Genomic DNA, 18,658 nt, shown 5'->3' with positions numbered 1-18,658 from the left:
ATTCACTCCCATCCCAAATCTAATACATATCTTGCCCCAGATTTGGGTGCTGAAGTGTTTGTGTGTTCCTGTTGGTGTGTAATGCTCTCGGCCGTGTTGCTGCCGTGCAGTTTATGAAGTCTTGTGCCAGCCAATAATTCAGATAAATGGAAGAACTGGAGGACTCTTTAGTCTTTGGCCTAATTGTTGTTCAGACGTAAGCTCCTGAATTAGCACCAAATGCGTGGCCGACCATGCAGATTTAACATTACTTGAGTTTTACAGCAGTGTTTTCCCTCCGGTTTTTCAGCCTGATAAAATATCTCTCCAAGAGACTCATCTGGTAAGTCGGTACATCATTATCAGTCATTAAAGGCTGGAGCGGGAGTCGCCCAATTAATTGGGTGTTTTAATAATTTGATTTCTACTAGCAGGTGGTGTTCAGGCCCACAGAGGAAAAGTACTTGATTGTGCAGATGTCCCCATGTGATAGTCAGTCCACATACGAGCACAATTCCCTCTCAAATTGCACTTTAGATTGGAACCATTTGGAGAATGTAGCAGAGGACGACAAGTTGATTGAAGGTGCGATAAGATAAGATTTTCTTGTTGAAAATATATATATATTTTTTTAAATAACAAACTATGAAGAAATTTCAGTTTTGACATTATGACGTCAGTATTTATCTGCAGAGATGTCTTCTGAAGTTAGCATGCTAACCAGCTAGTCTCTTGCCCATCCTGGTTCAGAGCTCCCTTGCTAACGGTGTCAATACCAACACTCTACCTGGTCCGAAGTCCGGACTGCTTGCTGCATGGCTAACTGCACGAAGTAGCTAACAGCAGCTACAGTTAGCGTTTATTTTGTTCAAATGCTGCCCCCTATTGGGTGTGAGTATGAATCCGACAGGAAGCTAATTATTACATACTGCACATTTTTGAACTCAAGAAGATGGAACATTTTAAACGACAAGTATGTTCAATTTTAACTGTGGTCATGTCTGCCAACTTTCTGGCATCATGGCGATTGATTTTTGAAAAAAAAAAAAGAAGATACCCTGGGCTAGTGACATTGGTGGGTTCCCTGCTGTTTTGCCATGTGGTTTCATTTGGCTGTCACAATTTGAGACATTTGGTGCAATTGAGATACAAAAAAAGTGCCATAAAACTGTACTAATGAAGTTTTTGGGAGAAATCATCTGGTCCATTCAGACAAAGTCTCCAATACCCCTGTCAAATCAGACAGAAACTCCATCAACATCTGGCTTTTGTCTGTGATGTGGATGAGTGCCGTCGACATTCACTCCAGCGTCAAATAACTCTGCCGTAGTCACGGGTGTTTATCGGCTCCCGCTCTGGTCGGCTGTGATGAAAACACAACACCCAGGTGGACACACTAGGGATACTGGCTTGTTAATACACATCCATCTGTCTCCCTTCAAGCAGTGCTCGAACATTTTTCAGTCGGTGCTAGTTTAAGAGTGAGACTGAAGGAAAACATATGAAAAAAGTAACCACATTTATGTTGTCAGTGGCTGATTGGTACTGCCCATTTGAAACTCTCAACAGAGATCAGAAAGAAAGAGAAGTCTCACTCCTTAGCAACTTCCATCATCAGCTCCGGGAAAAAACTACTTGTGTCATTGAAAATCTTACTGTTTAAGACTTAGAAAACACGTTTTAACATCATCTGGATGAAGGTATGTGATCCGCTGCTTTGGACGGTTCTCCTGTCTTTCCGACAAAGCAATTTAAAAAAAAACCTGCATGTACACACTTATTTTACACACTTATTTCAGTGTAAATAGGGTAAAACACCCCTGTAAAACTTGCCAAAAAAACCTCAGTATAATCTGGCTTTTGCCTTCAGTGATGAACACATGACACCTGGGTGGACAAATTAATTTTCACCCCTTTCCTCATGTGATGCTACTACATCGAATGTGACACACTGGGGGAAAAAAAACAAAAAAAGCTAATTCAGTAGCTTTTTTTTTTAAACGTTGTTTAGAAAATTACCAATGTTTTAGAAAAACATGCAAAATATGCACTCATTTTTTAAATTGAAAATTGAATAATTGGATACTCAAAACCAGGGAAGTGAGGAAAAAGGATAGAAAGTGGCACTATCATGGTACACTAGGGTGAAATACTGTTCTAACACAATCCATTGTTATCATGGTAAGAGCTGTGTTAAAAATGTACTCGTTGAAAACAAAGGCTTCTGCTTCTGCCTTGCGTCCAGCTGTGGAACGGGTTCAGGAGGTTCTTTTAAACCAAACCTCTACTGTGGAACTGGTGAGGCAACCCCTTCAATATGATATGAATTTTGAAATATGAGGCGACAGCTTTGGCTACAAATGTTGTGATAAGCTGCACTAAAAGTGTAATTACACTTAGATATGCAGGTCTTGGGGACGCCCCAGTAGCTCAGGTGGGAGAGCATACGCCCATGTGCAGAGAGCGCGTCTTTGCAGCGGCACAGTGTTCGATTCCAACCTTTGGTCGTTTGCTGTCTGCCATCATCCCACTCTCTCACTCTGTCTGTGTTGCCTGTCTTATCTTCAGTTGTTCTATAAATAATAAATCCATGAAAAAGCACCCAAGTATTTTAAAATATTTTGCACTATATTAGCAGTTTGGAGTAAAACGACAGTGACTGCCTTTTACCTCTTGGCGTGGCATCTAACCTGACACACCAGAGGGTTTGTTTAACAAAATGGTTTGTTTCACAAGTCCACCTGGAAAAGAGCCGCTAGAAACTGTTTGGAAAGGGGCAGGCACTCTACAGGCACTTTCAGAAATTACTTGGAAGGTGATTGGATGAACCATCTGTCTGTCAACATCTATTATTGGCTACAACCAATCAGATCAACAGTAGGAGAGTATAACCACCAGCAGAGCCAGTTACTGAAGCCAGACAGGAGAAGAGTGAAAACATCTTTCCGTTGAGAAATGCGTTAAGTGCTCTCTTTGCTATCCTTTTTATAAAAAAGACTCTCCAGCTCTGTTATAACTCATGCTCGAGCATCTACGATCCCTCCGGCCGCCATTGTTGTTTTTAAAGCAAGTCGCTTCTCTTGTTGGTCGTTGCATCCAAACCACGCCTGTAGCTGCCAGTAGTTTCTCAAATGAAGCTGATTGGTTCGATTCTTGTGTCCTCAGCTCGAAACCTGGCAAGATGGTTTGCAAAATCACATGACCACATGATCTCATGTATCCAGCTGCCTTGAATGTAAAAAAAACATCCATAGAACGACAGATATTTTTTCAGATCACTCACAACCCTTAGTTCAGTCTAAATGCAGCATGAAAGCACCAATAGTCACACCCACATAGATATTGTCTTATTATCGCTGCATCAGCTGCACTTTCAATGCATTAGAAGGGTAAGCTAAGTGGGCTAAGCAATGATAATAGTGCTAGATCTTCACGAATGAATGAAGTGCCAGACCAGTTGCTCTATGAACGGTGATTAGCTTCCTGTTGCCATGGAAAACGCTCTTTACTGTGAAGTGACTGGACATCTCAGAAGTGTCCATAATTTGCTCGAGGTATCATGGGGGCGAGGAATGAGGTGGGTGAAATGTAACAAAGACATTCAAAACTGAGGCACTAATTATCACTGGAGACAACAGAAACGGAAAACGATTAAAACAATAAGCTGACTGTCAATTTTTTTATTATTTCATAAATGTTTCAATATATATAATAGATATAGATACGATAGAGAGAGCAGCGATATCGAGCTAGAGAGCTATGAGCGATATAGATAGAAGAGGAGAGAGAGACTAGAGAGGGAGAGAGAGAGAGAGAGAGGGAGAGAGAGAGAGAGGAGAGAGAGAGAGAGAGAGAGAGAGAGAGAGAGAGAGAGAGAGAGAGAGAGAGAGAGAGAGAGAGAGAGAGAGAGAGAGAGATAGAGAGAGAGAGGGAGAGGGAGAGAAGAGAGGTATAGAGAGAGAGATATATGTAGAGAGAGAGAGAGGAGAGAGAGAGAGAGGGAGAGAGAGAGAGTGGAGAGGGAGATTAGAAGAGGAGAGAGGAGAGAAGTAGAGAGAGAGAGAGAGAGAGAGAGAGGGAGAGAGAGATAGGAGAGAGATAGAGAGAGAGAGAGAGAGAAGGGTAATAGATATATATAGATATATATATATATATTATATAGATTAATATATATATATGTATAGAGATGGATATAGAGTATATATAAGTATATATAATATATATATATATATGTATATAGAAGATGTATATATATATATATATATATGTTATATATATATATAGATATATATATACTATATGTATAGATATATATATATATATATATATGTATGCTGTATATATATATATATATGTATATATATATATATATATATATGTAAATTTTTTTTGTAATTATCAACAAGTGACAGAACCTGTATTAAAAAAACTGATTCGTCATTCAGAGGCAGCAAGTTGCAAAGTCAGCGGTGTCGTGATTGTACTTTGGACTAAATTCACGTAACACCATGGCACCTTAGACTTGTTCTCTCGTCCTCTTCAGTATGTAGTCTACCGTTGCCCTGACTGCATACGTGCACACACACATACACGCAGACACACACGCGCACACACACGTGAATAACTCGGCTGATTATCTCAAGCAGCTGTAGCCAGTGTGTATGATCCTGGAGAGAATGCTCTTACCCCTCCTACACAGGCAGACGGAAACACACACACACACCCACACAGCACACACACCACACACACACACACACACACACACACACACACACACACACACACACACAGAGCACTCTTTGGTTTTGTTTTTTGGGGTGAGGCAGCTGGCCAAGAACAACGAGCGGCCTGTTTAGCATTTCAAAGCTGCATCTCTCTCTCTTTCTCTCTCTCTCTCCCCCACTCTCTCTCTCTCTCTCTTTCCTGCTCCTTTCCTTTCTGTCCCTCTCTCACATTTTCCAAGTGATGATGGGAACAAAATGAACTAATTAGACTCTCTGATTTCAAATGAAACAGAAATGAACCATCGCACTTACTCACAGGGTTTCAAACGGGGAAAGAGAAGAAGATAATTCTCCGGGCAGCCCTCTGGCTGTATCTAGTGTGGTGGCAGCTCTGGTAAACCACTGCTTTGCAGCCTGTACACCAATCTGATGTCTAAAATCTACGCACCCCCATCATGTCTGGCCAAAAACCTCACTTGCGTCTTGATCTAAGCAGGACTGCTTTAACCAAACGTCTCTGTCAGTGTGTGTAGTGACCAGGTGTTCCGGCCTTTTAGTGTAATGGAACACTCTGCACGAGTGTGTTCGTACCTGTGCGCATGAACTCAGTGTGTGTGTGTGTCTTTGCTCGGGGCACAGTCCGTTTTGTTGTCCAGGAATTTAGCAAATCTCTTCATACATTCCTCACAAATGTCACTTTGCCCTGCAGTCCAAAGCTGTCATGTGCAATAACAATTTCACCCACATTCAGTACATTTCTTTAGTTTGAGAGCTACTGATAATTCCAGCTCACTGTTGCACTGTCTTGACCCATCTAAGTATGTGCTTTTGACAGTTTGAAACGATTAGTATTAATATCATAGTAATCAGCCTCAGTGTTTGAAGCTTTAATGGTCCCCTGAGCATTTTGTGATTGGAAAAAATTCCCTAAAGTGAATGTTTTTTTCACCGACTATCTGAAGAAATTGATTAAATGATCACACGTAGATCGTATTTCAGTGTGGTTTGAGAGTCGGACTTTGAGTGAGAAATTTAGATGTAGTTTCTCAGTCCTAAAATGGTGATATGCTATTTTTTTCATTAATAGGCTAGATCATCAATGACGAATGTACTTCTGCAGTCACGTATTGAACCTCCACTTTCTTAATTGATGAACGTCTGCTTTACCTGTTTAGCCAGTGCGGTCACATATACGATTACAGGTGGAAGTAAGCATTTCTTCAACTTGTGCACTTTGCTCCTCAAGTCATGGATCAGTGTTGTCAAAGCTGTGACGCAATGTCTTATTTTAGATCCATGTAGAAAAACTGTTCCCATTCAGTGTCCCTTCTAATTGCAGCAGCAGAACATTAAATACACGCCGTGTGAAGATGATATGCGGGCATGCGTTTGCCAAATTCCAGTACGCGAATGAACACATGGAAAGTTTGGCGGGTGCACCTCCTGTGACATTTAATCGTAGTGATTCAACAGGAATGGTGTCAGAAAAAAATGTACAAAGTTACAACTGCAAACTGATGCTGTGTCATAGATTAACACAGCAAGTTTTTACCCTCGGAATAACTCGGAAGTGTGTTGCTCATGTGGTGGAATCAAGTATTCAATATTCAATTGTGTTTATTTTCTTTGGTTAGACTACGGCGGACAGTTTGTGTGTATGTAAGCTCCGAAGGAAAATTGCACACAATACAATTAATGGACCTTCTAATTCCTGTGCGAGTGCAGAGTAGCAGAGTCTGAGTTCCAATGATGATCCAATGGTGATTGAGAGATCCAATCACGTTGAAGGCAATTTTTTCTCAAGTATGCTTTATTAAAGTTGCAATAAGCAAATCTGGAGAAAGGTAGTTGATTGCTGACCCCCAATTTCCACTGGATACGTCTCCGCTGCGTTGCGTCTCCGCCACGCCAGCGGAGCAAATACGTTTCACTTTAGTCAATGTGTCAATCTCCACCAGGTCCGCTGCGCTGCGTATCTGCTCCGTCCCAGCTCCGGCAGTCCGGCGCCCTCCGGCACAGATACGCAGGACTCCTATATCTGGCGGATGCCGGAGTGCGACGCAGCAATTCAGCTGAATTTAGCACCGAGCAGACAGGAAGTCAAGCGCTAAAATAACAAACAGCATCCGGTTACCTTTCAAAATAAAACACTAGGTGTTGACACCAGTACATAAATCTCAGAAAAAGAGACAAACACAAGCTTTTCTGCTATTCCCTCGGTCGGGAACACTTCGTGTTCTTGATTTTAATAACACAGACCTATAACTGCGGTCGTGAGTGATCATGTGATTATCGCGGGAACTCCTCTGCCTCGTGAGCCAGCTGTCTACCGTACTGCGCCGCAGCGGACTCAAACCGCAACCGGTGGAGATTGCTGGACGGCGGACGGCGGAGCAAAACCGGATCGGAGCAGCAACGCAGCGGACACGTATCCAGTGGAAATTGGGGGTGAGTCTTTGGGCTAGTGGACAGCTCAACCCACCAACCCAAAGCATCACTAGTTAAGGACCTGGAAACAATCAACTATCTTGCATAAGACACGTTATTATCCAAGAGTTTCAACAAGTAGGACATAAGAACAGTTTTTATTTCTGTTCAAGAAAAATATAGCAGACAGATAGCTGAAGGCATTTTTTGAAGCACGTAAAATTATGTTAAAAAATAAATATCAAAGCCTCTGAGAAAATACTGCCTGTAAAATACAAGTGTAACGACTCTGCAACTCTTAAGGCATGTGACCTCAGGAAATCTGCAAGGGTTAACTCCCCCACAGGGTTAAAAAAAAAAAAGCTCCCTGCAGATAACACTAGCTCCCGGCTGGTCAGCTAGAACTGAAGGAGCCTCTTGGATGAGAGGGGAATCGTCTTCGTCCACTTTCCTTCATATAGCACTTAGATATACCATTACCGTGACCTGGATGACGGAGGAGGTTCACTGACAAAATTCAAGTGTGTAGAAAAAGATTTGCCACTGGGGACAAAAAACCTGTCAGAATCTCGATTTACCCTCATTTGAGCCTAGACCAACCTTGTGTCTTTTGTTGGTGTGCTCTATTTCTGTTTGGATTGTATTGCTTGGTTTTAATGCACAGTTTTGTTTGTACATTGCCAATTTATTTTGCACCTTCTTTTATAGAAAAACACACTTACCCATTTTGGTATCGCTAAAGAAACTGGTCGCTAGGACTGACACCCATCCGTGCACGTGTCCTCTAACTGGACAACACCAGTGCTGTTTCGGCCTCATTGTGTACACACGCTCGCCTTACTCAGCTGTGGACCGTACTAGTGTGGTGACCTGAATTGACTATTGACGCTTCTGGCTAAAAGTTGCAGCAGCTGTCTCTTCTGTGGCACTTTGTCGCTCAGTGATACAACATATGTACATGAAATTATGCTCTGTGAGTTGTCACAATAATTCTGTTATTGCGGGGAGGCTGATCGACAGAGTAACTACGGCGACGCTGAGAGCCCGCGTTGCAAAGTGCTTTGGGCTGAGATTAAAATTTTGGTTTCATTATAATCTTTAAAGGGGCACTGTGTCGAACTCAACAAATTAATGACGTAATAATATAAACTATTAATATAAATATTTGTTTTATGACTGAATCAACAAGCTGTTCTCAGAGGAAAATACGGTCCCCAGAGTACTGTTTGGAGCCAGAAAGGTGGCAGGGTCCGCCAAATATCAACAGTACAACAGTATGAAATAGTGTTGTCCTTTAAGGTCAGTGTGTTTATTCGGTTTATTCAGTCGGGAAAACAAAGGGAGTTTGTTAGTTAGTTTAGGCAAAAAATATCAGTCATCGGTGATGTTTCTCTTCCGATTAAATTATCTATTCTCCAACAGCAATCAAGGGACATTTTTAACATTTAATTTTCTGATGGTTCACTTGGGGATAATTTATTTTAATGAGGAAGAGCTTAATTAAACATCTTTTACATGGGGCATCCACTAGCTCAGTTGGTGGAGCAGGCGTCTCATGTACAGAGGCCTCGTCCCTGCTGCAGCAGCCCAGGGTTTGAGTCCGACCTGTGGCCCCTTGCTGCATGTCAGCCCCTCCCCCGTCCAACTTCCCGGCATCTCTGGGCTGTCGTATCCATAAAGCCATAAAAGGCCAAAAAAAACCCCCCAAAAAACTGCGCTTGTCATTGGTCATGATTTTTTTCCAGGATGAAATGGAAGTTGATCTGCTCTCCTAGAACATCGGCAATTGATGAGAGGTTTTGAAGGTTACACCAGATTTGAAATGCAAAAAGTGCCATTTCAAGTACAGTCTGATTGCGTAGTCATTCCTTATTTGCACCAGAGTGAGATCTCACTCTGAGTTGTGTGTGTGAGTGTGCACAGACTTTTCTCACGGTTTGAGGAAGTGCAGAGGCGTCATGGAAGTGGCCCTGCTGGAATATGTAGGCAGACTCTCTCTCTCTCTCTCTCTCTCTCTCTCTCTCTCTCTCTCTCTCTCTCTCTCTCTCTCTCTCTCTCTCTCTCTCTCTCTCTCTCTCTCTCTCTCTCTCTCTCTCTCGGAAAATCTATTTTGTCGTTAGAGAGTCCATCTTCGGTTTCTCTTTCTAGACTCCGTCCTGGTCTCGTCCCCCCCCCCCCGCACTCCCTTTCCCCTTTGATCGTAATCTCCTCTTCAGTAATTGGACCACTCGCTGGTCACACAGTGGCAAAAAACCCCACACATGAACAGGAACAGTGTGTGTGTCAAAACGGGCACTATTTGTGTTGGAATCAATAACCCTGCTGGGGAAAAAAAAAAGCCAATCGAGCCAGTGACTATGAGAATGGATAAGACCAGCAGACCTCTGTACACTTGTGTCACTGTCTCAGTCAAAACATTGACTTTCCGGTTTTCAAAAGATTTCAAGCCACCATGTGGGGTTAATTAATTCATCATTTTGTTCATTAAAAAAGTCACACACAGAGACCAGTCACATGCTGGCAGTTTGCCAGAGTTCAGCATTAGATGGTCACTTCCTCCTCATATGGAGAGGACGCGGCAGCAGTGAAGTTTCTGTTAAATAACGCCACGATCTGGAACAGTCACGGTTGTTAAGCAGCACTAATCCTCCCATCAGCATGATTTTGTTCCCACTGTGAGCTGTTGACAAATGGGTTTCAACAACTTGCCTAAAATTAGAGAAATATAACAGAGAGATTCTGATTATTTTAGTTGCGTGGGTCTTTTGGCCCACGTGCAGCCTCTTACTGCTGCGGTTTGTGTGACTATGCTCATAAGACTAATATGAAGACCTGGAGGGGAGAGCAGGTGTTGAGGAAGTCAAGAAATTAATTTGAGAGCCTGTCAGAGATTGGAAGTAAGGAGCAGGAGCACACATATATTTGCTGCACGTGCCACACTCATGCCTGGTTGTCCTCTAACTGCCAGCTAATGTGAATTTTGCCCCTTGACATTTTTGTGGGGGAGGCAGGCTGAGGCAGTGGGACTTGTCCACAGGTATACAGTGATGTCTTTAGACTGAGATTTTTCTCCTCTGTTTTGAAAAAGAAATCTGTCCACGTAAGCCCTGTGATTAACTGGCGACTTGTCCAGGTTATACCCCAACGCTCACCCGACGTCAGCTTGGATCGGCTCCAGCCTCTCGTGACCCTGTAGTGGTGAACTTATTAAAAGTATTATTAGCCCTAATATTGTCAACCAAACATACACAAAGTTGTAGTCCCCAGTGATGTTTCAGGTGTATGCTCATTACACAAAATAACAGTAGGCATGCACAAATTGCGTTGTCATCCAAAACGCTTCGTTTCACACGTCCAACACAAGAATCTATGGTTAGGACCTGGATATGGTGGTGCAGATGAGCCTTGCTTCAATTTAACCCAGTGGTTACTTGCATAATTGAAGCAATAAGCAATCTCAGGGGAGCAGAGCTTGCTCCTCACTGACCTGAAGAAGGCATAAAGCGGAGGAGGGGCATGTGAAAGCAGATTCTGATCTATAGCGCTTTAGCATCTGATACAGAGTCTTATTAGCTCATGTTTAAACAGATAACAATCTTGGTTATTGCGTTTGTCTGTCTACACACCATGATTGGTGAGGCTGTCCCAGGTAATGAGTCTCATCCAGTGGGGATGGTCTCTGAAAGCTCGGCGGACAGCATGCTGAACCCTGCTTGATGCTCTGCTTTGAATAAAAGCACCTATGCTTCCTGGTATAAAGATAATGATCTATAAGCAATGATCTGTAGCGCAGACAATTCAGAATTCAAGTGTGTTTCTGTCTACCACTCTTAAGATAACAGGGGCGTAAGTGTGATTGTTTCCTCTAGGTATTTAATATTAATGTCCGACCACTCTAAGTCACAGCTGTGGACCACTAGGAAGTCCTGCTGGAACAATTGTGCTTAAACTGGCTGTAGCTCAAGGAGGAGGCCATGTCTTGTTCTGTTTCTATTTGTCAGCAGACATTCAAACCTGCAAGCTGTCAATCATAAACTTGGCTTTTCTCATAACGTCCAGTGTGACAATACGAGACACCGACCAGCAAGATGGATGAGAAAATGATGATTTAGGGCTTCAGACTTGACTTAGGCCTTTATCACAGAAGACGTTAAGACACATCACAGTAGGAAAAACGCAGGTGTAAATAATACAATCAGTGATGGCTAATTTCCTGGTGTTGTTCACGCTGGCTCATTGTCACACTGTCATGACTTGGACACTTTAATACAACAGAGCCATTGTTTTTACTGTGTTATTTCCTACTATGACAAGTCAAAATGTCTGCTGTGATAAAGCCCTACTTCAGAAACCATGAATCAGCTAGCGATCTAGATAACTAAATGTTCATTAAATGTTTGTAAAAGTTTGTTGGGTCCAGGATGATTGTTTATCTCTGTGTAAGAATTTGGTTTGCGAGCCAATTGCATAACGCCGTTGGTCACGTGGTATCCGTGTTTTGACAGCATCAAAAGTCATGGTTGTTTCCAGCCTGTGGAGAAAAAACATAAAAAATAACGGGTCTATCGTATGCGCCCGGTGTCGTGTACTGCTCTAATGTTAGCAATGTTAACGTCAGCTAGTGTTATCTGCAGTGTTTTGCAATGTTAATCTTTGCCAGCCACCTTTAGCAACATTAGGTAAATGAAACAAACTAGCAAACTAGCAACCGCTTGAGAGGGCAGGTGATTTGAACAACAGTGGCGTTGTGACGTGAATGCAATGGATAGGGGAGATGGAATTCCTCATTTAGTGGCTGAATGTTCATGAAGTCGTTTATCAATCAAAAGAAACAAACATCCACTGGTTCCAATCTCTCAAATGTAACACCTGTTTGCTACCATCAATCTCTTTTTTGGATTGGATTGATTTGGTTGGTTGGATACTATAAGCTATTTGAAAATGCGCCTTGGAAATTTTGATGGACCTTTTTCACTATTATTAGACACCCATAATGCTTCCCATTAGCTTATCTATCAATAGACCTCCAGTGTCAGTTTGATCTCTCTCACAGGGCCCTGACACACCAGGCCGACAGTAGGCTGTCGGTGAGCGGCAAATACAGACTACCGCTACCTGGTGATATAGAGTCAATTTCACTCAGTTTCAGAGCGTACAAGCTAGTTTGACATCAACTGTAGGTTTCACAGTGTGTTAAAGTGCAGCTTCTTGGCTGAAACACAAGCAACGCGAGGCGACGCCACAGTGACCTTTGTTGCCCCATGTCATGTCAGTGTTACTCTGCTGTGTACAGTGCTGTTCTGAGCATTTCTCTTATCTCTCTGCCTCTCTCTTTAGGAGATAAAGATGGCAGCAAGGTAACAACAGTCGTGGCCACTCCAGGCCAAGGCCCTGACCGGCCACAGGAAGTGAGCTACACGGACACTAAAGTCATCGGCAACGGCTCGTTCGGCGTCGTCTACCAGGCTAAGCTCTGCGACTCCGGAGAGCTGGTGGCCATCAAGAAGGTCCTGCAAGACAAGAGGTTTAAGGTAACACTCGCACACACAATGTACCTTTCAGCTGACTCACTTGTCAACTTAACACAAGAAACGAAAAGGACAAAGATAAGCAGCGTGCATTAGAGATGATAATGCACACAAACATGCACTCATATCGTCTTTTCTCCTAGTCATCCTTTTTTTTTTTTTTTTTTTTACAATGGAACCAAAGTAGGGATTTGTTGCATTAATGAATGTGACTGAGTAACTGTGAAAGAGACTTGAATGGAGTGATCTTCCACAAGAACAGTGAGATCAGCGAAGCTGCGAAACAAGAGAAAACAAAGGAAGAACTTCTTAGCGCTCTGCAGTCGACACGTCCTCGCTCTAATGTGTGTATTTTCATGCAGGCATTGTGTGTGTGTGGTAGTGCCGGGGAGGCCTTATCCTGCACAAACAAACTTGAACCCATTGATACCCAGTCATCTGTCATGTTTAGTTTAGTTGCCACCGTGGAAACATCATATTCCAAGCAAAAGCTCTGCTGGAATCCTCCTCCTGTGCTTTGAATAGATTTGACTGATGGCGTGTTGGAGGGGGGGCAGCGTCCCTGCTGCTTGCTCACAGCTCACAGATAAAAGACCTGAGACTGCCAAGCCTGCAGGACAGCTGTTAAGATTCTCATTAAGTTTAAAGCCTTCAGAGTTGAGGGTTATGGGTGCACAGTGTAGTCATATTATTGGTCTTGAGTAATGCCGGATAAGTTTCTCTTTTCAAATTTGGAGCAGTGTCAAAATTCCGCCTCTTATTTTGGACATTTACATCACATTTATTAGGTGCACCGAGCTAGCCTATTACAACTGTCGTCAATAAATCCCACCTTCATGAAGGTTATACTAGGAAGGCTGGCCTACTTTCATTGATTGATCAGTGGAATGGACAAATTATTACTCACACCTACTTCACAGTTTAATACAGCATAATTTAATAGTACTACAAACTGCAGCCTCTAAAATGGCTGTTGAGCTGAACCAACACCTTACTAAAAGAGTTTAATCTGAACATTGTAACCTTAATAAAGGTGAGATTAATTGAAGGGTTGTTGTATTAGTCTGTGTGAAGTTTAGATACTTGCACCTGATATGCATATCATGGTCAATACCTTCAACCAATCAGAACAACGGTAGGAGAGCGCTGCCACCAGCGGAGCCAGTTGGAAAATCAAACTCTTAAGGAAACCAGTGGAGAGACGAGCAAAGACGTCTTTTCCATCGATAAAAAGCTTTCCGTGCCGCTCTTTGCTACTCCTCAAATGAAATAAAAACTCTTCAGTTCTGATACAACAGTTGCTATTGAAACATCTACGCTCAACGCGTGAGGAGCTGCCATTGTTGTTTTTAAAAGGACAGTTGCTTCTCTCGCTGGTCATCATATCTCAGCCATGCCCACAGCTGCCAGCAAGGCTCCAGGGTGCGACTATTTTGGTCGCACATGCACCCGAAAATCGACTAAACATTTTCATTGGTTGCACCAGTGCACCTGATCAGTCAGCAGGTCATAAATGTAGCCTATGAAAATATTTGTAGCAAACAACACCTGTATGTGTAGACAGTTGCCTTTTATACAAATGTATTTCTGTTCACAATCATGTTAAGAAATTTAGTTAAATTGTGTTACTGGGTGAACCTAAGATATGTGCTGGTGCATCCACTGTAAAAAGTTAGTCTGGAGCCCTGGCTAATAGTTCCTCATCGATGTTGATTTGTCTGAACCTCTGTGGCTTCGATGCAAGCGCATAGCTTGAAGCCTGGTGAGATGGATCACGTGATCTTGCAAATCCAGCTGCCTCGCAAGGCAAATTTCTTAGTATACATCGCATATATCATCTCAGCATTTCCCAAAACTTCTGCTGTGTTTGAAGGAAGCAGGTTTTGATATAGACAACAATGGTTCTTACTTTAGCAGACAGTTTGTCAGTCAACATCTGTCCAGAGAAGTATTTAAGGAATCCCCTGGCATAGAAAAAAGTGTGCGTGTTACATTGCTACGCTATAGTTTAGGGTGTCCCATACCACACATGACCTGGCACACGTGTACAGTTAAGATGATGCAATGCAACGTGTGACCATAATGTTTTCCACATGTGCGCTGAAAAACATGCACACCACCTATAATACACAGGAAGTTGGCTCTTTTTACCATGTGTAATTTAATAGAGGAGATTTAGAAAATGGTAAAAGGCCCGTTCAAGTTGGCTTTTATGCTGACATGATCCTTAGATACCTGTGTGCTCAATGTGAAACTACAGCTTATCTTAGCACAAAGATTTGTATTATTTCGGCGTCTACTTTGTTCCTGTCACGAGAGTCAGGCTGTGTGAGCAAGATAGGATGAGAGGAGTGATGTCAGGATGAGCCTAGGTGTCCCCTCTTGTTTCCCGGGCTGCCAGCCTCCAGCTCCATCTCCCTTGAGAGGCGCTGAAGTTCAGTCAAAGTTTAGTTAGCTGTGTTTCCTTGTGACGATTTTGCTTGTGGCGACTGCTGTTGCCGAGCCGAGCGGTTCACATAAATGCTTCAGCAGGTCAGTGCCCCTACGATTAACCTTTGGGAGGTTCAGCACAGTTTTTCAGCAGGTGCTCGTCCTTTGCTGAACCAAACAAGATAAATGATGTCACTTAATGGTGTGTGGGGGTCGGCCATCTGTCCCAAAACAAGCAATGGTTTGTTGGTGACACGTGCACTCTTTGTGACTGTGCGTGCCGGCCATGATGAGGTCATATCCTGCTCTTCCTGTTAGCCTGTGGTTAGCATGACCATTGTGTTCCCGCTGTGTTCCTCTCAATTGTCGATCCTCTCCCTCCGCTGTCTTTCGCTCCGTCTCCCTTTCCGTCTTGCTGCTTCCAATTGCCCCGGCCCGTCCTTCCCCGTGAACAGCTTGTTCCGAAAAATGAAGCAAATGAGCGCTAAGACTCCTCACATGACTGCCAAGCACGCGCCATAAAGTGTGTGTACCCCCGACACACGCAAACATGCCCAAACACCTGCGTTCTATTTTTCTTCTTACTCCTTCTCCTCCTCTTCAAAAGCCTTTTCCCTACGCTTCTCTTTTTTTCCCCCCTGTCTGATTGGGTGTTCATCTGTGAAGTGAGCCTCGATGAGCAGAACCATGCTGGTCCAACATGTGTGACTGCTTTATCACACGTACAGGCATGCACACACACACACAAACACGCACACACACACACACAGAGAGAGAGTCAAATAGGGTAATCATGTGAGTCGGCTCTGTGTGAGGGTGCAGCTGATGAATGTGTGAGACAGTCTTGGTGGGCTTACAAGCCGCTCCCGGTGCATTATGGGATAGGTCCTCCTCCATTCCCATCAGAGGGATCACATATCAGCCTATTGGATAATGGATGCTTGCATTAAAACCAACACACACACACACACACACACACACACACACACACACACACACACACACAGAATGAGAGCATGTCTGGTGGTAGTGAAGCTTACACAAATTTGTTAATGGCCAAGTCTGGCGATTTTCTACTTCTACTACCCTTACTGTCAACAAATCCAATGAAAAGGCGGAAACAATGCGTTGATTTATCTGACTTGGAAATATTGTCTACATTGAAGACGAACATGTAGTTTCTTTGTAGTCAGTCACGCCAAAATGTCCATAAATCTGCAACTGAACATAGCTCCCACTTAATGCTCTATTTGCATGTATTAGCTTAGGTTGATGAAGGTTCTCAGTCATCCAGGTCATGGTAATTCTCTATCGTAGGCAACTCTCAGTCTCTTGAAGATGGTTCACCTCATCTAAGCGGCTTCTTCAGGTCGGAACTTAAGAAGCCTCTTGGATGAGAGGTAAAAGGACTTGCATTTCAAAAATGTTTTCAAAGAATTATGTCATCAGTCGGACCAGACAGACTTGCGAACACATGAGACTTGGTTTACTGCATTCCATTAAACAAGAGTTGATCATACAGGTACGTCTTTCAAATAAATTATGTGAGCTAAACTCACTGTCCTGTTAGCGACTGAGCTCACAAACATGCTAACTGGGAGTCAGAAACATGGTAAAGGACTGAGAGCTTTTCCTCCCCTTCAATAGGGTGAAAACATAAAGCCAGAGGGAGATAAACGGCCAGTACAGAGAAAATTTAAAGGAGCTCTTTGTCTTAAAGGTGCTCGCATGTTCCCGAAAGGCTAGTTTGTTAGCTGCTGGCTAACCAACTATCTCTGGAGAGGAGTCTCTACGTTTACCAAGCCTCTAGAATCACAGAAATGTTTTTCTGGAGTGACCAGGCCTAACGCATAGTTGGTTTGGTCTTTTTCTGGTATTTGTTAAAAAATCTCTATATATAGATAATACTTTTGTCATCCTCCAATTTTGAGCCAATGTCTGCATTCAGTATAATTCATCAGCTGAATCCTAAGCAGTAAACTGTGACGCGTGGGCGTTATGTGACTGCTCGATGCTCTTAATCTTTTTGGAAACTGGATGTGGTTTTGTCTGACGGTATACATCAGCACCACGAAGGTGCAGCACTTCTACGGTAGCAGCCTACCATTGAGGTATTCTCTCTCGCTCTCTCGTTTCCTCTCCATCTGTCTCTCTCTGTCTCTGCTGGCTGGGCTTCTGACACACTGGAGGATGACAGGTCAGCAGGAAGGACTGCAGTATAACTGGAGCTGGGCAGGGCTTCACTGAACAGCCTGTCTGCTCCTCCTCCATATGGTACCATCTTTCTCACACATAACAACACACACACACACGCACACACACAGACCCGCAAACACTCCCACTAAGCCACTGCAAGAAGACGAGGGCGTTGCCTGCAGTGCATGATGGTTCGATGGCTGGTTTGTGACCCACACGCTATGATGTCACTCAAGATGTGGGGGTTGTATGTATGTATGTGTGTGTGTGTGTGTGTGTGTGTGTGTATGTGTGTGTATGTGTTGGTAGTTGTTGTGTAAAGGGTGAAAAAGCAGGGGGGAGGACTGTGGGAACCATTAGCGTTTGCCTCTAAGCGAATTAGGCTGGGGGAATTGTCTCCACAAGGCTGCTGAGCTACAAGATGCTGCTGCTGTGATGACGAGGTCCTGTTTCGTGGACAGACGGCTCACTCTGCTCTGTTTAAAAAATGAATGGGAGGGGATTAAATCCTCATAAAGTGGCAGAAAAGTGTGGAAGGACAGCAGCATATCTCCCTGCGCCAGCAAGCGTGGCACTGACCCACATAACAGCAGATCTCATCAGCCAGCCAACACAGTTTTTCACTGTCGTTGTCCACCGTATTCACACAGTCCGCTAGCAGGTTAGCAGACTAGTTTTGGTAATCTTGTGTGATTTTAAGATATTCGATCTTTAGGGTTTTGACAGATACGGAGAACAGGCTATGGAAATATATCACGATAGACTCCTAGCTTGGACTTTTTGTTTTAGTACTGAAAATAACAATTAATTTCATTTGATAAAGAATTTTCACCCCGTCAACTAATCATTTCCGTTCTAAATTAATCAAGCAATAAAAGAAGCGTTAGTAATGTATATGTGTAATGTAATAACTGTCACAGCACAACATAACTAGTCATATAACTTAAAGGATCTACTAGGTAGGATTTAGGGCAGAAATGTGGTATAATAAAGAGCCCAACCAATGACAGATATTTCGATATTGGCATAGACGCTCGCTGAAAATGCACAAATATGAAAACTTGGCCGATATATCGATGTTTGAGTTTTTTACTTCCCAGTATCTGTATCTGCCCCAAAAATTAAGCATCGTTGTGCTCTAGTATAATATTCATAGTCGTGTTTTCACAAGTGTATTTTCATCTCAAACTAAGAAACACTGTGTTTTGGTTACCTGCGAATGAGAATGAGGCTCCATGAGTCCACCATGCTGCATCGCCATGGTTCTACAGTAGCCCAGAATGGACAAACCAAACAACCACTGGCTCTACAGAAGACCTTTCCCTTTTTGTTCCCCTTTTTTAGGGGCCATTGTAGGGGGGAGGGTTAGACGAA

General features: G+C 43.1%; 1 protein-coding gene across 2 annotated transcripts in view; it reads left to right on the top strand.

Moving 5' to 3' along the window:
- Window positions 1–18,658, top strand: part of gsk3ba (glycogen synthase kinase 3 beta, genome duplicate a) — a 37,116-nt gene that overhangs the window by 2,144 nt on the left and 16,314 nt on the right. For both annotated transcript variants that reach the window (XM_030427772.1, XM_030427773.1), the window contains exon 2: window positions 12,468–12,661. In XM_030427772.1, the coding sequence (XP_030283632.1) occupies window positions 12,468–12,661 (194 nt within the window). The remainder of the gene's footprint in view (window positions 1–12,467; window positions 12,662–18,658) is intronic.

This window comes from Sparus aurata, chromosome 9 (assembly GCF_900880675.1).
Source record: "Sparus aurata chromosome 9, fSpaAur1.1, whole genome shotgun sequence".
NCBI classification, from domain to species: domain Eukaryota; kingdom Metazoa; phylum Chordata; class Actinopteri; order Spariformes; family Sparidae; genus Sparus; species Sparus aurata.
This window is presented reverse-complemented; position numbering and strand designations above follow the sequence as displayed.